Source organism: Pseudochaenichthys georgianus, chromosome 17 (assembly GCF_902827115.2).
Source record: "Pseudochaenichthys georgianus chromosome 17, fPseGeo1.2, whole genome shotgun sequence".
NCBI lineage: Eukaryota > Metazoa > Chordata > Actinopteri > Perciformes > Channichthyidae > Pseudochaenichthys > Pseudochaenichthys georgianus.
The window spans coordinates 32,909,083-32,930,862 of record NC_047519.1 but is presented as its reverse complement, the minus strand read 5'-3'; the positions used below and the strand labels follow the sequence as shown (position 1 = coordinate 32,930,862).

At 43.5% G+C, this 21,780-nt stretch overlaps 1 protein-coding gene across 3 annotated transcripts; it reads left to right on the top strand.

Annotated features, from left to right (window-relative positions):
- Nucleotides 1–4,907: 4,907 nt before the first annotated feature.
- Nucleotides 4,908–21,092, top strand: amy2a (amylase alpha 2A). Of its 3 annotated transcripts, none has more exons than XM_034105361.1 (10): nt 4,908–5,033; nt 16,115–16,349; nt 17,093–17,239; nt 17,689–17,886; nt 18,046–18,276; nt 18,980–19,113; nt 19,578–19,800; nt 19,893–20,014; nt 20,116–20,241; nt 20,856–21,092. In XM_034105361.1, exons 2-10 carry the CDS (start codon nt 16,182–16,184, stop codon nt 21,043–21,045), a joined length of 1,539 nt encoding a protein of 512 aa, XP_033961252.1. In that variant the 5' UTR covers nt 4,908–5,033; nt 16,115–16,181; the 3' UTR covers nt 21,046–21,092. The 3 variants fall into 3 exon arrangements, with proteins under 3 accessions (XP_033961252.1, XP_033961251.1, XP_033961253.1); XM_034105360.1 differs by having other exon boundaries at nt 16,110–16,349; XM_034105362.2 differs by lacking the exons at nt 4,908–5,033; nt 16,115–16,349; nt 17,093–17,239 and adding an exon at nt 17,496–17,591.
- The last annotated feature ends 688 nt before the right edge of the window (nt 21,093–21,780 follow it).

Genomic DNA, 21,780 nt, shown 5'->3' with positions numbered 1-21,780 from the left:
ACAACGCTTTAATAAAAGATGTCCCGTCTCTAAGCCTGGAGCGCTAACCAATAGAAGCGCAAGTCTAACATACTGTAGTGATGACATTATTTTAAGTAAGTAAACAAAGGAGTACAATCGAGGCGTTTCAGGCAGGGGTGTGGGAGAGAAACTCCCTCTGGATAGAAGTTAGGAGGAAGGTTTTAGCCTTTGCAAACTATGCACAAAAACATTTATAACACACTATAAGAAAGGGAAAACCCCAACAAAAGCATAAAAGGCCCCCAGGACATAGGGGTTCACCAGGGAAGGAGGAGAAAAGGTAATCATATGTAAGACACATTATTTTTAGAAATCCATTCAGTCTTGAAATGTAAAGGTTTGATGAACTGACAAAGAGTTTTAGTGTCTAAATAACTTTGGTTTACCTGCAACGTTACTGTTGTGTCTCACTCCCACTGCTCTCTTCAGCCTCCTCAGCTGCAGAAAGAAGCTGCTGTGAGAATCTCTAGAAGTCCACTCTCCACCGCTTGTTTTTACTGCCCCCAATTGGTTAAAGAATAATCAGTTATCGCAGGTGTTAGTAATCAGATGAACATTCCAAAAGTGTGGAGACTCCGGCCTCTTCAGTGAGATCGTTTGCAACTATTCTTACAGTTGAGAAGAAATGAAACAACACCTTAAGCTCTGAAAACTTTAATTTCTAGTTTACAATAAATAATAAGTGAATGAAAAACCTATACGATGATGTATTGATAATGGAACTCCAGACTATTGTTTTTCCGCTGAAAGTGGGGGGACTCACCGACAGGAATTCTTTAGGAAACACTGACTGTAATTTATATGGTCAAGTTTAGCGTCTATATTTTCATTTTTTCATTTAATCTTTTATTTGAATAGGGACAATGCACATTAATGAACACTTTAGACAAATAATGCTGCAAGTGTAAATATGCCGGATTTTAGCTTTGAGCTAATTTCCATCCGTAGTCCCTGACATACAACATATCAATTAAGAACATGACATTTTTAAACATAGCAAAAAATAAATACATGATATGCAAAAGTGCAAAAGAGCAAGAGCAGCACACACAAGTATTTACCACATGGCAGTACAGTATAGCAGCAAAGACACAACGTGCAAGAGATGATACAAGAGCTACCTAAAGTGCAAGAGGACATACCCCTGTGTTAAAGTGCATTTAGCGGTGATTGCATGTCTGTTTGTTTCTCAACCATTCTTTGAGTTGACTTTCAAAACTATAGAGAGTGGGACAATCCCATATCTCAGTTGGGAGGCTATTCCAGAGCGAGCTGCTTTCAATGGAGAGGACATTTTGTCCAAAAGTGGTTACGGGGGACCTCACAGACTCCTCTGGTTTCTGACCTAGTGCAGCGTCCAGTGTCTCTTTTGTGGATGAATTCCCCTAAGGGGGGGGGGGGGGGCAGTCCATGTATAAAAAAAGCACATACTTTTAAAATACTTAAAATTGTCAAAGCTCAAGAAATTGTGTTTTTCAAGGATGGTACAGTGGTGGTATGAATGTGGCTTTCTGTCAGACACCTTGATAGCTCTCTTGTACAGCTGTTCTATGGGTTTCAGGTTTGTGGCACAAGCAAACGACCAGTTTGTCAAACAGTATTCAATGTGTGATAGAATCAAACAGTGGAGGTATGACTTTGCAGCATTGACAGTTAAGAAGGGTCTGATTTGTTTAACATGTTGCAAGTTGAATTTAATGGTATTGGATACTTTCTTAAAAGTCAAGTTCGAGTCAAGTACATGTGTCTCTTTAAAGTCTCAAGTTGGAAGCATGTGTCTCTACAATAATCCCTGTGTGTCTTCTCAGGCTGGAAGGAGAGTAAAGTGTGAGAGGAAGAGATGGTGAGAGAGTGTCTGAATCCATGACGTGTCAAAAAATGTAAAGGTATGTGAGTTTGTGTCTGCAAACGTGTGTGTGTGTGTGTGTGTGTGTGTGTGTGTGTGTGTGTGTGTGTATTCGTTTCAGCGAGTGAACCTCTCCTGGGGGACTTCCGCTGCTGCTGTTATTCTTTGCAGTGAGATGGAAAGCTTTTCCCAACATCTGCACAACATATCATCATGGCAAAAAAAAAAAGAAAAGAAGAAAGAAGGAGGACACCGGGCTAAAACTTTCCTTTGGAAGAGCCTGTGGATTTTTACTTTATAGGACTTTCTTCCTCCCTGGTATGCTTGCTTTAGCTGAGGAAACTTGAGAAGCTCCCAAAATGCGATTCATTTATTAGAATATTTTAAATTCGTAGAGGGAAAACTGTAGTGACACACTTCCAGTTGGAGCGGGTTGTTAGTATACTTGATGGCATTACTGGGATCATTAAAAGCCATGACAATTTAAGATGGGACATTTCTGCTTCAGATCAGACTCTTAATCAGAACATAAATGTGGCTAAAATGTGGCTAAAGTTTCTTCATCCAATATTGTAGATATTGACACCACTTATGCAGCTGTTGTGTTAAATCTTACTCTGGTGCCTTGTGTCTTAAATATCATTCACACTGGTGGAACTGTTTCCACAGTCATGTTGCTTAACCATTATTCCATGTGCTATCTGTTCGCCAACAGCTCTTAAGCTTGGGCTGTCTGTCTGAAAGATCGACCGGAGGTGTAGGAAGACGAGCTACATGCAGCTTCTTATCCTTCCCTCAACTTCTTATTTTTCTTTACGGTTTTAACTCCCCCTTCTCTTTTTCCACTCACTCCCTCTGTGTTTTTCCTCATTTGCCCTGAAGTACAGCAGCACCCCTTTGCCATCTCACGCACTCTCTCATCTTTTATTTTTCCTGGTTTGTCTTCAACTCACACCCCCCACATGCCTCTTATTCTTTTCTCTGTTCTTCCTTTACCCTCTCAACCTGCTGACCCCCTTCATTTTTCTTTTCATCTCCCTCATCCCTCCTCACTTTCTCTCCCCCCTTCAGTCAACCCTCCGGCCTCCCCTACTTTGCTATGACTCTTCCACTTTCCCATGACAGAACCAGGGGCGGGAATCAAATGACCGGCATCTCTGCCTTCACCTGGTCTCAGAGCTCGGGCTGTGAAAGAAAGCTTTGTCCCCAAAAACCCTTCATCGCCTCCGGAGGTATGTCCTGTGTTGTCCATACAGGAAAGGACTTTGGTCTGACTGGAATTTTTGGGGCCCATGGGAAAATGTGAGCGAGTTCAGGCCTTAACTCTCTCTGACATCTCCTCCCACAGAGCGTGATGCGTCATTAGGGGGGAACCCTCATGCCAGTAATTCATAAGAAAAGCTTGTGGCTAAAATGGTACTTTCTAATAGTAATGTGTCAAAGGAAAATAAGAAAATAATGTGAAAGGACGGTTTGCTAGTGATCAACCTACGGACAATGGTCACCTGATTCTGCTGCTCCCCTCGTATTCAGAGACTTTGAAGTGCATCAGCTTATTGTTTTTCTGCCCTGCAACTTTCTCATAGTGTAATTTTTAGGCGGAGCAAGCAGTCTTTTACGTAGTGAACATTAGCAGCAAAAGAGCCTGATATTTAAGCAAATATACGATAATATAGTTCTGTAACATCTGCATACATGGAACTGTTTGCTATCATATTCAGAATATGACAATTTAATTGGGACATAAGATGATAATTTTGTAAGTTTATATTTGACTTCTTATTGAAGATGCCTAGGAAAAAACACAATATTTAACCCGTACTCTCTGTCTAATATACCTCCATTACCTCCTGTTCAAAACAATCGGTTTTAGTGCCTGTCTCTTTAAGTCCCCCTCCCAAAACAGCCCAGTCTGCTCTGATAAACTTGAAAGAGAAATAAGCCGCACATATGCAAAGGTAGTTTTTAAACTATGGGTGGAGATACTCAGATTGGGGATGGTATTTTTGAATGAGCGTGCATGCGACACAGGGGACGAGCCAATCCTGAATGAGTTGTTGAATCACATGATTTCAGGGGTAGTAGTCACTCCAGATATAATTTATGAGCACAAAAACTGAATACGTGAGTTTTTCATGATATTTCCCCTTTAAAAAAGTGACGACATGTCAATGTGTTTACGACTTGTTTCTACCGCCCCCTAGTGGCCAACAAATCAGTTATTGCAGGTTAGAAAATAATGTCTACTTTGATCCTAAAATAGCAAAAAGAATACTATGAACAAAAGTGTAATGGGGATTACAAGAATAATCACATATGAAATGTAGTTTTGACCTGAAATAGAAGGCATACCTCACCGCACACTCAGACATTAGATACTTTCATATTTAGGAGCTTTGTGGATTTAGCTTTTGATGTTCAGATAAAGATTCACAAATATAAAATGTTTTCTGCTATTGAATGGACTATTACAGCTTCAAATTACACTGAACAACAATACTGCTACTATAGACCGGGCGTCAGGTCACAGTATAAGCAAAACCTGCACTGTAAAATGAGATCTTTACCCCTCTAGTCGTCCTCATGTGTCAACACAGAGTCAGCACTCAGATGAGTTACTAGGAAGTGTTTTCTGTTTTTCTGATGTGTCGGGGCCCCTTCATTTTGACATGCCTGTGACCCACAGACTCACTGGGAGGAGTAACCCGGAACGAAACCCAGTAAGGTACTGTAGGTCAGATGTCCGTTTGACACACTCTTGTTGTGGCAATTTCTTATGTTACCTTATCTGGTCAAACCAAATGCAACGCTATGATGAAACTGTACTCAGTACATGTCCCTTGCTCGACCTCTTGTTATGTTTAGGTGACACCATCGCACCAAGATGTTTCCTGTCACTACACTTGTACAGCTCCTGTTCCTCAAAAGAGCATTGCAAGATAACAGTCAGCAAAAAGTATTAACAGTTACAGAAATTGCAGAACCACCAAGGTCCCTATAAAACACACACACACAGTTCCCTCTGTGTGCACTCCAGCAGACTACTCTGTATGACATGTACCTTTGAAGCTTCAAATAAAGAACCAACAAGACAACTCTGCCGGGATCCTCGGATTGTCCTCTACCTCGACAGAAAGTGTAACGGGACGAGACGACCAGCGCCTAGGTGAAACCGATTAACTTCACGCATATCCAACAAACTAAATTCCTCTAAAATATTATGAGATGCACATATTCCAAATTGATAAAGAATAAAAGTGAAGAAATACTCCATGACATTTACAGTGGGTCATTAACCATTTGTGTAAAGAGGATTCTTGCAAAATCCGACCTAAGAGGTATGGCAACGTTTTGGTATTTGTACTAAGGAAACAAATATAAGAGCACCGACGGGTGAACAGTGTTTTATAACACGTAAGGGATTTTGGAGCCAATCTAGATTTATCTAGAGATGTGAACAAAACAAAGTAAGGGGCCTGAGTCCCCGGCGGGGCCCATAGTGGATGTCATGAGACAAATATGGTCAAGACAGCATATCAGAGTTGGTAATACGGACAGAAATGTTTTCCAAACGGAGGTTCTCTCAGTAAGACAACTCTGTTTGCATCGGACTAGTTTTATTATTATTATTATTACTACTACTAGTACATCTCCGGATCATTGACGAGTGAAAGTTTCCACAACACTCTCCACAGGGGGGATGGGGGGTGGGGGACGGGGGGCAGGAGCCGGCCGGATTAGTAAACAGGTGGGAGGAGGCACACCAGTATTTCTTTACAGCTGAAGTTTGTATAGCCGCAGTAAAACAGACGCTTATATTTTAGGGTGGCTAGTTTTGGGTGATTAAACCTCTTAAAAAGGTAGGGTATGGTAAAAATGGAGAAACCTCCCTTTGATCGTTACGGCCCGCCCCCTACTCCGTGGTAGTGGCTCGTGGGGAGACCCGCCCGCAGCATAAAAGAAAACACACAAAACATCCAGTACTTAACAGCGATCATGTATTTACTACAGCCGTTACTCACACAGGCCAACCGGCAAAAACGAACGAGGTCTGGAGGACTGACCAAAAGAAACAAAAAGAAGGAGGGGGCCCGAGCCAGCCACACCACGGGTTGTAGGACCCAGGCTGAAGTTGAATAGTCCATTTAGCTTAGGAACCTTCCTAAAGGAGTGAAATGACCCGGAAGTCCCTCAGTGGCAGCCATGATAAGTGCCGTTCGAATTCTCTAGAATGATGAGAATGATAGGAAAGGAGGTTTCAAACTTCCTTTATAACCTCCTTTAGCTTAGGAACCACTGGACCTCCCTAAGCGAACATGCTGCCCCACAATGCCTTGCAGCCGCAGCATTTGCCGTCACTCAACAGTCGGCCGTTCACGGAAACAACCGATTATGACCGAGAAATGATATCATGAAAGTTACGGTGCTTATTAAGCTTTTTAAAACATAGGTGGTAAGTTGCCAAAGTGCTTTGTTCTGAACGTTCATCGGTATTATAATCAAAAAGAGAAATATGAACGTTAGTTTTTACTGAAATTATCAAATAAAGTCAACATCTCACAGTCTTTACTGAGCTGTGTGGAGTTTGTTCAACTTTTAAAATATGTTTGAATGGTGATATACACAGTGATAGATGTTAAGGACTAACGTTTATAATAAATACATCTGTATTTATTTTAAGATCTTTTCATAGTTCATACAGTCTTTGGGATCATTAGTAGGCTATTCATGTGGACCGGAGGGAGAGGGTGACGAGCATAAGTTTCACTTTCCTTTTTTATTTCAATTGCAACTTTGGAACTGAAGAATATGTTTCTCTGTTGTCCACGTTCATAAAGCATAAAGCAGCAGCATCAGAGCACGGTGCAGAGTCTCTAGATGAGTTCACAGTAGTCCCTCGTTCTTATTAAACATCCATGTTGTAGTCCGCTGTATAGAAAACTATAGGTTACTTACGTAACCCCAGGTCTCAGAGTAACATGAAGTGAGATGTCTCACTATGGGATGGGCCTCATCGCGGAGCAAACAGAAGCATCAATCTCATTACGCCAATCCTGATTGGCCGGTGATTCTTGACGTCAACGTCAGGGGAAATCACCCCCTATAAGTAGCCTGCGCCACGACGCATGCGTCATTCAAAATAAGCACCTCTTCTCGCTTCACCATAGCAAGGAGGGCCGTCTGGTGAGACATCTCACTTCATGTTACTCTGAGTACTGGGGTTACGTAAGTAACCTATAGTTCTCATTCATAACACTCCGTTCGATGTCTCACTATGGGATATTGTAGCTCCCGTATTGCCAGACGAGCTTATCTCGAAGATCACCGATCAACCAGAATTTAACAGGTGGAGTCCCGACTCAACAAGGTGCCCAGCACTGCTCGGGCCATGCTTGGAGCGGAGACGTCCAGCCTGTAAAAGCGGACAAAAGTGAGTGGCGAAGACCAGCTTGCCGCCGCACAGATATCCTGGATGGAAACACCCTTGAACAAAGCCCAGGATGTAGCCAGGCCCCGAGTCGAGTGAGCCCGCAGATGCAGATGCTTGCAGATTCTGACTCGTATAGGCCAAAGCAATCGCCTCCACGATCCAGTGGGATAGTCGTTGCTTAGTAACAGGCTTACCCTTGTGAGGTTTAGCCCAGGACACGAAGAGTTGGTCATTAAGACGAAGCTCTTTTGATCTGTCCATATATGTGTGCAAAGCCCGGACTGGACACAACAGATCCTGCTGCTGCTCCCCGGAGGAAACCAGCTGCGGAGGAAATGCCTCAATGTCAATCGGGGTACACGAACCAACCAGCTTTGGTGTAAAGGCAGGGTTGGGTTTCAACAACACTCTCGTTTGCCCCGGGGCGAACTGAGTGCATGAGGGATGTACAGACAGTGCATGGATATCACTGACCCGTTTAGCGGATGCCAGGGCCAGTAACAGCACTGTCTTTAGTGACAGATGTTTCATGTCAGCTCCTTCCAGGGGTTCAAATGGGGTCATTTTGGTGTACGAGTGCGTCCCCGCCTAACGGTGCGTTTAAATCGTGCATTAAAGAGAACAGCTGTCATTGAGCATTTTCTCCCCTTGCGAACAGACTTAACGCGGCTCCGCCGTAACGCACCCACAGCGGACTCCCGATCCTTGGATGAGGAGTCCAGTCTGCATAGAGTGGTGCACCCTTTGACAGTAATTCTGTCCCTAGGTGCATAACACCCGGTACTTGTGTCGTTCTCAGAGAGAGGAGACGTCTGACTGCCGCTCCAAGGGATCAGTTTGTGTGCCAGTGTGTGTGACTGGAGACAACGCAATCTCCCCTGGCGGTTCATACACGATATTGTGTTGTCTATCCTCACGGGGACATGAAGTCCTCTGAGAGAAGGCAGGAAGCATTTTTTGGGTGGGGAACACCGCTAAAAGCTCCGGGTAATTTACGCGTGCCCGCTGGAAGTCTCTGTTCTCGAGACCTCTCACCGGGCGACCCTCGTAAGTCCCCTGTCAGCCCGTCTGACCTGCGTCCGTGGTGACCACCTTCCGTGAAAGGACTGCACCCGTAGGCGCATCCCGCACTGGAAAAGTCGGGTGTAGTGCCACTACGCATTTCATAATCACCAAAACTCTCCGTAAACCGTGGCGTTCGGGGTTTAGTTTTATTATGAGGCCCATGTTGAGCGGGTGCTTTACGAGGACATTTTCCTCCGTAATCTGACTCCGCTCGGTGGGCTTTACAGATAAAACCCTTCTTTCTAGGAGAGAGAGAACCGTTCTCTCCAGAATGTGGGTTGACTCTCTCTGGGTTTGTGAAAACAGATAAATTATAACTGTTTTGAGAAGCCCAGGCAGACATCGTGAGTATCTCCTGCTGTATGCTCATTAGAGCCAGCTGGGATGTCACTCTTATGGCTCCGACCGGCACTGCGCATGTGCGTGACGGAGGTGCCTTTACAGCTCCAGCCGGTACTGCGCATGTGTGTGCCGGTGGTGCCCTCATGGCTCCAGTCGGCACTGCGCCTGCGCGTACCGGTGGTGCCCTTAAAGCCCCGGCCGGCACTGCGCATGTGTGTGGCGGTGGCTTCACGGACCCGTCAATAATCCGTTCTTTGAGAGATGCCATAGCTGCTCTTGAAAGGGGAAGGATTGACGGGCCGTTCTCGCATGTGGCGGTAGTGCCCTTAAAGCCCCAACCGGCACTGCGCATGCGCGTGGCGCCTTCACAGACCCGTTTATTATCCGCCTTTTGAGAGAGGCCGTAGTTGCTCTCAGAAGGGGATTTATGGTTAACGGACTGTTTATTGTCTTTCTTTTCATTTTTTTTGAGCTGCGCCCTTGGCCGGAGCCTGGATGCGTCAGCGGAAAATGGTTTATTCAGACAGAAAGATGTGACATGTGTTTTATGCGGACTTGAGGATGACGTTGAGGCATCTCTCGAGGCGGCGGGAACACATTCACCGAGGGGAGAAGGAGGGGCTGTCACGCCGCTCGCTTCTTCTTCCTCGACTGCTGGCCGAAATTCTGGGTTGGCTGAGCCTGAGCTGCAGCCGGAACCGGAGATTTTCTCGGCCAACTTGCCCTCGTCAGGCTGGGGACTCGGGATGGGCTGCGACCTCTGCGTCTTCGGTGTTTTAAACCGAGCAGAGTTCGAGGCAGCTTGGGTGTCGTGAGTAGGCTTGTTTGAGACACATTGCGGCTCGTCTCGAAAGTAGACGAGAGTAGCCGATCGCAGCCGGGGGAGGTGTCAAAATGCTCGTCTTAAGTCGGACAGCTCGGACTCGGAGTCGGCCTGACTGGCTGGGTTTGCAATGGCGGAAATTGCGTTGGCGTTTTTCGTTGCAGATGAAGTGGATGCAATAGAAATCCCACATGTATTGTATGGAGAATGACATGATCTAAAGGGACTGTGATTGAGAGAAAATTAAATATTTGTTTACAATAAACATGAATATGTGATTTGTTTGATTTGCATTAAAAGACAATACCATTTTTGATTTAAATGATAGATTACCTTGTGCATTTGTTGCAGCCCTTGCTTGCTGCATAAGTGCAGCTGCTAAACTGTTATCTGAAAAATAATTTACATAATTTAAAATCATATCCAGATTGTTGGAATGCAATTTAGTTGTTTACTCACCATTTTGTAGTCTTTGGGAAATGTCTTGTGAGACTCTTACAGTGATGTCTCCCTGTCCATCACGCAGTGGAAGCACCACAAATTCCATTTTACCCACTGTGGACAAAGGTGATCACTATTGCTTTATATAGGTTTGTTAATTCAGTCATGATGATGAACCACACCAGTGACTGGGTTCCATCATTAGAAATGCTCCTCCCTCTTAATGTTTGCAAAACTGACAGGCTACAAACGATCAGTCCCTTCAGATCCGCACACATGAAGCTTCATGAGCATGAACTGAACAGACCTGCTGCTGTGTTAATTCTTTAGCTGCCACTTTAAGCTTTATGATGTGTACAACATGGATGTAATTTGATTTGATCTTGCCATTTTAAATGATGTATTCAATAAATAAGGTTAAACCAAATCATTACATTACAATAGATTTTATTTTAATGATTTGGTTTAACTTAAAGAGAAACGTTATTGTTATTGCACATATTACAGGTACTGAGACAACGAAATGCAGTTTAGCTTCTAACCAGGTGCAACAAGCAGTGAAGTGGAAAGTAATGTACACAATCTACAGAATAACATATAGAATGAATTGAATGATGAATAAACAGTGGGGTATGAATACACTAGATATCAGCCTGTGAGCAGTATGAACAGTGTGTATTAATACACTAGATATCAGCCTGTGAGCAGTATGAACAGTGTGTATTAATACACTAGATATCAGCCTGAGAGCAGTATGAACAGTGTGTATTAATACACTAGATATCAGCCTGAGAGCAGTATGAACAGTGTGTATTAATACACTAGATATCAGCCTGAGAGCAGTATGAACAGTGTGTATTAATACACTAGATATCAGCCTGAGAGCAGTATGAACAGTGTGTATGAATATGCTAAGATATATAAAGTATGAAAACAGTAAGCAGTATAGTATAAAATATATAGATATTAATTTCATGATGATAAACATTGTGGAACAATGATGAAAAATGGGAATGGATGTGGCGACGTAAAACTGACACAAAACAACAACAAACTTTTGCCAGCCAATGGGAGAGTTTCATCAGCAGCACGTGGTAAAAACCACCAATGAGCGCTCAGCTCGAGATACCAGCGAGCCGTTTCCCATCAAGCATTTAGCTTCCGCAGCTCGTGGAGAGCAACTGCGCCAACTCGCCTCGCCTCGCTCTCAAGGCTGCGGGCGTCTTTGTCCCGCGAGATTTCAAAGTCTCATGTGGGCGGGCCTCCAGAGCAAGTCGGACAAAATGACTAACCATCATGCAACGCACTAGCAAGACGTTGATCGCAACTGCGCAGGTCTGCGCAGGTCTTGCTTGTCTCAAACAAGCCTAGTATCTCCTGCTGCATGCTCCTCACGGAGCGTCCACACTACAGCTCCAAAAATAGCTTGGAGCTGGGCGTGTCTGGAGCTTGGGGATTTTATTCAAGCAACACGGCCAACAACCAATCACATGAATCTCCCGCCCCCGACATACAAAGCAAAAAACCCCGGGGATTTTATGCGAGCAATATATATATAAACTCCCCAAACAGGCGAAAACCTACCAGTTTCCCTCACTGTCTTTGCCACCTCCCTCCATGCCTGGTTCCTCCGGTTTGTATCCCGGTAGGTGAAGAGGGTCTGGTCATACAAAACCGGGTGATTTGCTACGGCGATAGTTAGTTTCTCCTCCGACTTTTTTTGAAATATAGAAATGAACGGCGGGATATCTCTCCCAGCTTAGACGTGGTTTGATTGGCTACGGCTTCAGCTGTCAGATTTTGGGAAACTGGATTTGATTGGCTGGCGCTGGCTACTCCGGCGTCTCAGGCGACAGAAGTTGAACATTGTTCAACTTCTGTCGCCTGAGACGCCTCGCTCTGCTACCCACAATTCAGTTCGGCGAAAAAGCGCGGCTACGTGACGTCACCCCATTGAAAGTGAATGGGCAGAGTGGAGCAGATTGGAGCTTTCGACGCTGTCGACGCTGTAGTGTAGACGGGCCGTCAGAGCCAGCTGAGATGTCACGCTTACAGCTCCAGCCGGCACTGCGCGTGGCGGTGGTGCCTTCACAGACCCGTCAATAATCCGCCTTTTGAGAGATGCAGTTGCTGCTCTCAAAAGGGGAGAAAATTGGTTTTATTGATCTTCTATTCATTTTTCTGAGCTGCGCCCTCGGCCCTCGGCCTGGATGCGTCAGCGGCAAATGTTTAATGACAGAGGAATCAACCAACGTGTGACATGTGTTTGTGCGGACTTGAGGATGGCGTTTAGGCATCTCTCGAGGCGGCTGGAACACATTCACGGAGGGGAGAAGGAGGGGCTGTCACGCCGCTCGCTTTTTCTTCCTCGACTGCTGGCCGAAATTCTGGGTTGGCTGAGCCCGAGCTGCAGCCGGAACCGGAGATTTTCTCGGCCAACTTGTCTAGTCTGGCCGCAGCGCGCTGACACACGGCTTGTAGGTCCATACTGAGACAGGGCGAAGCTGGTGTGCTATCGCCGAGAGAGCAGCCATCGCTCCCGGCTTTGCAGCCTGAGCTGGTGACACGAAGACGTCGTCTTCTTGCTCATCCGAGTCAGACAGGAGGAACTCAGAGGTGTACTCTTCGTCCTCCATGTAGTCTAACTCCAGGACATCTTCCGCGGGTGAAACCATGGTGAGGTCCAGTCGGGAGCCCCAGCTTGGTATAGCGTGGGGCCCCGTTCCCGCGTTTCTTGCCGCCACCGGATCTCGGCCTGATATGGCGCGGGATTCCGGTTCTGCGGGTGCCGCTGTCGGTGAGCCCCAGACCGTAGTGAGGGACTCCATCTCTGCGGCAGACGTCCCCGTGTCCTGATTGCCGGTCGGCGGATCAGTGGACATGAGGGGGTCCCGTCCCGACAGGTTAACTTGTTGCGCTAACCTTCGGTGGAGGCTCTTCACGGTGAGGCGGGCACAATGTCCGCACGAGCCGGGGTTGTCGATGGCCTCCTGGGCGTGTTCCAGCCCGAGGCAGGACGAACAGATCTGGTGTGAGTCTGTGCCTGACACTTTCAACCCGCAACCGCAGCGCCGAGCCTCCGAGTTCCTGACTCCTCTGGTGTGAGGGGGAGAGGCATCCATCTCGTTCGCCGTGAGGCGTGGAGAGGGTCCGCTCATGACAGGTACGTTCGAGAAAAAAATGTTTACCGATCTGTCTTTAATCCGGGGGAAAAAAGGACAGCGTGGGTCTTTTTCTCTCAAGGATATTACCTGGTATGGTAATATTCCTGTAATCCTTTTCTCCTCTGTGGAAGAGAGATGAAAAAAGTGTCCTCGCTACCGTGGTGTCGGTAGCGAGGGAAAAAACACAAGTTAGCAACTGGTGTGTTGCTAACTTGAAGTCAAAACCTTACCTTACTCCAGAGGAAGAACGGCGAGGTTGACTATAATACTCTTCTGTGAGAGAATCGGGTAGCCGGCTAACGCCCGTCGACCGAAAATTAGCTTTGGGTTCAGTCTGTGGACTGTTAAGCTAGCCCGGCTACCGTTCGAGATGTGCTCTGAAGCGAGAAGAGGTGTTTGAAAGACGCATGCGTCGTGGCGCAGGCTACTTATAGGGGGTGATTTCCCCTGACGTTGACGTCAAGAATCACCGGCCAATCAGGATTGGCGTAATGAGATTGATGCTTCTGTTTGCTCCGCGATGAGGCGCATCCCATAGTGAGACATCGAACGGAGTGTTATGAATGAGAACTGTAGTTTCCATAGTTTCCCCACAGCAGCAGACGCACATTCAGGACGTCCGCTGGTGCATCATAAACACGTCGGATAGTGAAAGTGCATTCGGATTCTCTAAAGCACCGCAGTCTCTTCTCCTAAGTCCTTTTGAATTCTCCTATCCACTATCCCTTAACCCTGTGACGTTTCACTCAGAGGTCAAGGAATAGGAGATAGGGTTAGAATTTAGGAGCTGATCTTTGGACTATTCGACTGCAGCCCCAGAGCTTCCCTCCCCTAACCAGAAATCTAACAAAAACGCTACGGGAAACAAAATAAAAGCCACGAAAACTAGACTACCAGGTCCTCCAGGATACACATCATAACACAGCAGCAAAGGGGTCTACAGCTCAAAAACAGAAGAGAGATCATCCACAGACAGAGTCTTCCGGCATTTATAACCCGGCTGAGTGGAATTTACGAACACCTGGGCAGAGGCGGAGCCAGCTGCAGACCAGGCGTACCTGCGCAGCAGGGAGACAGAAAAGACAACACGGAGAGGAGCACGTAACAAGGATACAATCCAATAAATTAAATAAAAGAGCATACAGTTTTTACAAAGTTACCTCTACATTTTCTTTTAGATAATAATGGATTAATGCAATTTAGTAGCCTACTTACTGAAGGGAAATGTGTTTTTCACAAAAGTTGTAGTAAACAAGCAATATTATACTGTAGGCCTATGTAGACCTATACTTGTATACATGGTGTGTTTCAAATAAAGCAGTTTCTCTCAAGAATCATTGAGGGAGCTATTGTAATTAAAAGAAATCTTACAATGACCATTATAGCATGCTGCCAAGGTGACTGTTGATATTACTCCATATTTCATCAGAATTATAAGCAATGGTATTAATGGGTAGCACATTTGATGAAGTTAGAATATCTGGCAAATTCCCTGGAATTTAGGTATTACGCAAGAGGACATTTTTGAGATATTATTAAAGGTGGGGTAGGTAAGTTTCAGAAACCGGCTCGAGATACACTTTTTGTTATATTCCATGGAATGCTCTTAACATCCCGATAGCAATGAATATCTTAAGTGCTTTGACAAAAAATCCATAACAAAATTTCATCTGTGGAAGCCGTGATACTGTAAAAAGTACAACCATGGCCTACCTGCCTGTCAGCCTCCCATCGGGGCACAAACTTATCTCGTGCCCTCATTGGTCATGTGCGCGTTCGTGTGTGTTGGAGGAGGGGCTCTATAAGGAAGTGGCAGATTTTCTCCGGTTGTGTATTTTCAAATTCTAGCGATCTCGAGCCGGTTTCTCAAACGTACCTACCCCACCTTTAAGGCTATGCATAAATACTTTAAATAATGAACATTCACACACACACACACACGCACGCACGCACGCACGCACGCACACTTTATTATTTTGCATCAGACCTTTAAAAGTGTTTTTTAGGGCTCAGACCACACTAAAAACATAAGAGTTAATAAAAAAGTATTGACATTATTTTGTAAGAACTGGGTTTAAGATGATACGAGTTTACACAGCACAAAAATATTTGTTAACACAGATGATTTTAAAGAAATGTGTTCGGTCTCCCCACAATAAAGCACTCAAGTCTACTATACACATCCATGCCAATGCATATTCATCAGTGTACTGTGATGTACTGTACCTGAAAGTCCTGCCTTGGCAGCATGATTAACATGTGACTTGAAATGGTCATTGGTCAGCCCCTCATGGGAAAATGCTTGTGTTTAGTCAGGGGAGGTAACTGTAGTTAATTTATTTGACCTTTTTCCTTTCACACCCTGACTCTAGCTTATCTGTGTTTGTTTTCCTCGACAATGTGGTCACATCAGTGTATGGCATGTTTTGTGACTGACCTCTGCTGGTAATTTGTTCAGACCAATCAGATGTAAGACCCAATGAACAGATAATCAAACCTAGACATTGTTTATCAATAATCTTGCCACGTTTGGCACATATTGTAAAGTATCCTTAAAAGACAACATATATTATATTACAAAGGAAAAACTGTGCCAAAGGCAGTTGCTGCTTTGTTTCCAAATCCAGGTTATGTAACTCAGGGAATGTTTGAACTGAAATGATCTGGTCAATGTATTGTTTTAATATTACTGAAGCAGGACAAATCTGACCTGTATTGTTGAGTGGCAACGGCTTTAAGTGTTTTATGTATCTTCTTTATATTTTAATATTCAGTGTTATGGTAATGAGTAAAGGAAAGAATGCATTTCAAATGAACTTTCTGCCACATGAAAAGGCGTATGTGAATATTGGGTTTCGGTTTGTTTTGGCCTGCAGAGATGATAACATAACTATTTTTGGTTTAGTTAGGACACTTTGAGAAAGAAGCACCTGTTTAACCTCCACGCTGATATTTGCCTGTCTCTCATTGGTCCAGGAAAGATAGAAAACGATTATAAATACTAGCAGTGAGGCAGCAGGTGAGTGTGAACTCTTTTCAAGAGGAAACATGAAGTTGGTCATTCTGCTGGCTCTGTTCGGGGTCAGCCTCGCCCAGCACAACCCCCACACCAAGCAGGGCAGGACAGCCATCGTGCACCTGTTCGAGTGGCGCTGGGCTGACATCGCTGCAGAGTGTGAGCGCTTCCTGGCTCCTAATGGCTTCGGTGGAGTTCAGGTAGGCCCTATGTTTGAACAGAAGTGAGCTTTTTTTAATCTAGAGAGGGAGAAACATCCCTTGTTTTTTTAAACAAAGTGAAAGGGAAGTAACAGGGAAGGTTAATTACATTAAAGTTTCTGAGTATAAGAATCAGAGGTCGCGTTTTTTTTAACAATAACGGAAAAATCTGAAAGCTGCATTTTTTAGATTAGAACAAACTCGGAACAGCGCCAAAGTTTCCCCGCAGCGAGGCTCCGGTGTTATGCCGTGTTATGCATGCCCTCCAAAAAGGAAATGATACCGTTTCCAAACCTAACTTTGAAATGTCTGTGAGTTTTGAAAAAACAAAACAAAGATTGGTATAAAATCCACTATGAGGATGCAAATCCTGTCTTATATGCAGCCTTTTAAAGAGTTCTGCCTTCAGTCTTTTGTATCCTGTCTCTTCTTCGTAATTTTAAATTGAAAGGGGAACTATAGTTATTTAGCATTGCACTCCCATAAAGTCAACTCAATTTTAAAATGAATGTTAAAGACGAAATACGCAATATCTTGACTTGTGGAATGTATCAAAACACCATAATTCTGTTTTTTGTATTATCTCTTCATGAAATAATTCTGAAACCCTAATAATTTCTTCACAGTCTGATCACTACTCCTTCAAGTTCATGCACAAATACTGCAAACCTTTTTTTAACATTGATCTCCTGTCTGTAGACAATCACTGTGTTAAATGTTAATGTTTTTTCTCTGTTGTTCAGATCTCCCCTCCAAATGAGCACATTATTATTAACAATCCCTGGAAGCCCTGGTGGCAGAGATACCAACCAATCGGCTACAACCTGTGCTCCAGATCCGGCAATGAGGATGAGCTGAGGGACATGATCTCCAGATGCAACAACGTTGGGGTAAACTGCAGTGATTTAGTGAACCTCAATAGGCACAATGTTCTTTTTCTTTTGACAGCAACTCATACATCTACAGCCTTGAACGACACAACCAATGATTACCAGATACTTACTGCATCATTATCAAAAAGTTGCATAATAACACAAAGTTGGCAATTTAAAACAAAGACTTTTGAACAAAGAGCATCAATTTACTGAATCAATACATCTGTCTTGAGGAATTATTATCAAACTTGGATTTTTTTTATTTATTCTTTTTGTTGAAAGTGTATGCTTGAGTTGCTGGACCACCAACAACACAATGTGCAGCACAGCTGTGAGCTTTTCGTGGGACCAAAGAGACAGAAATAAAGTAGGCTACTAAGACAAAAGTTAAACTGCAGGAGCTCTAGAAAAGAGGCGTTGATTAGTTTATACTGCACCTAATATTCTGTATCTTTCCGACCCAGGTGAACATCTATGTGGACGCTGTCATCAACCACATGTGCGGCTCCGGTGGTGGTGTGGGGTCCCACTCTTCATGTGGAAGCTGGTTTAATGCGAACAATAAGGATTTCCCCACTGTCCCCTTCAGCCAGAGCGACTTCAATGACCACAAATGCAGGACTGGAAGTGGCAATATTGAGAACTATGGTGATGCCAATCAGGTAATGAATGTCACTCGGCAACAACATGTGATATTAGGCTTACAAACATTTCTTCACAGCATTTTTAAGCCCCATTAAAATGATCAATTCAAAGGACTGTCTTCTTAACATAAATTCCGATGAATTAATTGCGACGTAAATGCTTATTTGCTGCTAAAGGTTCGCGACTGTCGCCTGGTCAGTCTGTTGGACCTCGCTCTGGAGAAAGACTACGTCAGGGGAAAGGTGGCTGACTTCATGAACAAGCTGATTGACATGGGGGTGGCTGGATTCAGAGTGGATGCCGTCAAGCACATGTGGCCCGGTGATCTGTCTGCTATCTACGGTAGTCTGCACAACCTGAACACCAAGTGGTTCTCCGGTGGCTCTAAACCTTTCATCGTCCAGGAGGTACGTATTCTTGATTGATTTCTACTCTGAAATTGTGAGATATTCCAAAAAGACCCAAAGGATACCAACTATTACACAACAACCTTTAACCTTTGACTGGTGTCTTAAAGAAACATATACTGTAAATGTAGCTTCAACTCACCTCTGTATTTGATAACTTTGTTTCACTGAATCAAAAGGCTGGATGTACTTATTTTAAAATGGAAAACATGGTGCCAGAAAAACGAATTGCTGCCATTAAAACTAATTTGCAATCAAGTCAACGATTGCTGACATCTACTAACCATGATATGATTGGATGAGTCTTAACTGTCCACATGACCAATATGTATGACTGTGCACAACAGCAGTAAACGGAGCCGTGGGAAAATGAGAACAGAAATCAAGATGACAAACAAACACATGCAAACTTGGAGCAGATGTTAATATCAAATAAAACATTACTAGTAAACATATATAAATACAGCCAATGCTGATACAAAGGAACAAGCCAAAGGTGCCAAACTCAAACATAATAGTTTGATGCAAAAGCAGGCTGGGATCTCAATAATAACTGTTAATCAGCAGGAATATGGATCGTGTTACTGCTGGAAACATCGTACTGGTTGAGTTACTTTTTCTCAATCCACAACTCACTGATACTGTGCAGTTAATCTGAACCACATCTACTTTGGTATTGAAAAGCTGTTTATTTTCCCTCTAGGTTATTGATTTGGGAGGTGAGGCGATCTCGTCTAGAGAGTATTTCAACCTGGGAAGAGTGACTGAGTTCAAATATGGTGCCAAACTTGGAACTATTTTCAGAAAATGGGACGGAGAGAAGCTGTTTTACACCAAGTATGTGTGATATTTATGTGCTAATTTAAAATGATAGAAAATGGATATATTACAAATATTTATTAATTACCATTATAGACTATGGAGCTATTTTTGATCCTGAAAACATCAGAAATTGATTCAGCATCCTCAATAACCCGAAAACCAGTCCAAATTTGGAGTTCCAAGTCATTTTTTAACTTTTGTTAACATTGGCTATAATGCCATTCATTGTGTTTAAATCAGCGCATGCTAATCCGGCAGTTGCTATGTGCTGGGGACCCGTAGGCCTACTATACATTTCTAACATAAAGTGTTGGTGTACTCAACATGTACAGGTTCGCTATGCTGGCAAGTAGAATATATTAAATATAATTGACTAGCACTGGAGCTTTTAAACGTTTTCTGAATTAGATATTGTGTATAATGTTGTCCAAACCTTGGTGTTTTAGAAATGATTAGTAAAAAGGGTTTAATGTGTGCAGGTCCTGGGGAGAGGGATGGGGCTTCATGCCCAACGGAAATGCTCTCGTCTTTGTTGACAACCACGACAACCAGAGAGGCCATGGTGCTGGAGGGGCGGCCATTGTTACCTTCTGGGACCCCAAGCTTCACAAGATGGCTGTCAGCTACATGCTGGCACACCCTTACGGAGTAACCAGGGTCATGTCTAGCTTCCGCTGGAACCGCAACATTGTCAATGGAAAGGTACCTCAATAGCCATTGGATTCTTTTTAATGTAGGAATAATAAAAAAAAAAAAATTGTAAAACTCATTTATCGATAATTATTATTTTGTAGGATCAGAATGACTGGATGGGCCCTCCCAGCCATGGTGATGGATCCACTAAGCCTGTTCCCATCAACGCTGACCAGACTTGTGGAGACGGATGGGTGTGTGAGCACAGATGGCGTCAGATCAAGTAAGTCCTCAGAAAACCAGAGAAAGGGAACTGCTGACTTTACCCAGAGAACATTAGTCACTTCTGCTTGCTACATTGTATGTTGTCATATCACCCTTTAGGAACATGGTTATTTTCCGCAACGTGGTCAACGGACAGCCTCACTCTAACTGGTGGGACAACCAGAGCAACCAGGTTGCCTTTGGACGTGGCAATCGTGGTTTCATCGTCTTCAACAATGATGACTGGTAAGGACTTTAAGTAGTGTAACTGGAACAAATACAAATGTCTCCAACTTGGACATTGTGTAAGATTTAGCTAACAAGTGAAAGGCTATTTCTAATACAGCAATGAAACATAGTTATAGTTAATATATTCCATTTTTCTCCTAATACATTCCCCTAAATACTAGACACTATACCTTACATTTAAAATTACGCCAAATTGAACAAATACATAGAACTTGATGCAGATCCATGTATGATATGTAACAAAATAGAACCCTCATGAATAATCAGCCACTACTATCAACAGTTAATTGGCTTTTTAGTCTTTGCTTAAAAATAACACAACTTGCAGTTCCTAAAACAGCAAATAAATGTACTATTAAAAACAAGCATGCACTAGAATGTGCTCAAAAAACTTCCAACAAATAATACAACTTTTAAAATAATTGTCTTGGTTTCTCCCATCACATAAAAACGGCATGCTTCCTAATTGATTTCATATCTGCCTACACGTCCTGTTTGCATTTTAATAGAAAATACAGCAAAATTAGATGTCAAGATCCTCTCAAAGAAGAGTTTCATTATGAGATTGTGGTGATTTAAAAAAAATAACATGTACTTTTTTTCCCCCTCAGGAACCTGGATGTCACCCTGAACACTGGCATGCCCGGTGGCACCTACTGTGATGTCATTTCTGGCCAGAAGGAAGGAAGCCGCTGCACAGGGAAGCAGATCAATGTTGGAGGTGATGGCCGTGCCCACTTCAAGATCAGCAACAGGGATGAGGACCCCTACGTTGCTATTCACGCTGATTCCAAGCTTTAAAAACGTAACCAGTACAATGTCAAATACATATTCATTTCAAACTTGAATTATGAACTCTATTTTTTTTTTTTACTGATACAATTTGGAAGTTGTTACTCTCCCCGCAGTTCTTGACCGAAAAGCATAATTTGATAAATGTTGGTAGAGCTCTAAAATATTGCCCTTTTGTTGCAGATGTTTTTTTCTGTTTACATTAAACTCCCTCTACTTATATATAAACATATACAAACATGGTAATTCAAACCTACATTTGATGCATTCACTGTATGTTATGAGAGTAACAAAGTGTGAGCATAGCGAGTGTGTGGTCAAGCGAAGAGAAAAAGTAACTGTGGATGCACTCAAGGCAGACAGGTGTTAGGGATCAGAGCAGAGAAGAAATTGACTTGTAGTCAAGTGGTAGGTAATGTGAAATGTATGTTTAAATGTGTTTAAACTCCTCAAGATCCAAGTAAAGGGACCTTTCTTGCATCCACATTCTGGCAATTTCATAGTCATGGGAGGTAACCTACTGTAGCTGTTTAACAAATTAAAGGACAACATACTTGACTCACTGAAATGCGGAACATCTATCCATCTGTTGGTGAAATCTTATCAGATCAGGCATGGAAAACTATAATATGATAAGGTTTTTCTATCATCTGTTAAAAAATAAATGTTTCTCAAACTGCAGTACCATTCAAGCCTTTGAATGGCAACTGCCTTCTCAAGAGTTGGCGTGGTCAGTAGTAAAAG

What these genes read in the sequence shown, in the direction of transcription:
- amy2a (XM_034105361.1), top strand. Translation starts at nt 16,182, where the DNA reads ATGAAGTTGGTCATTCTGCTGGCTCTGTTCGGGGTCAGCCTCGCCCAG. An exon ending in ACTATGGTGATGCCAATCAG is followed by an intron (nt 17,887 to 18,045) that starts GTAATGAATGTC and finishes TTGCTGCTAAAG; the next exon opens with GTTCGCGACTGTCGCCTGGT. An exon ending in AACCTTTCATCGTCCAGGAG is followed by an intron (nt 18,277 to 18,979) that starts GTACGTATTCTT and finishes TTTTCCCTCTAG; the next exon opens with GTTATTGATTTGGGAGGTGA.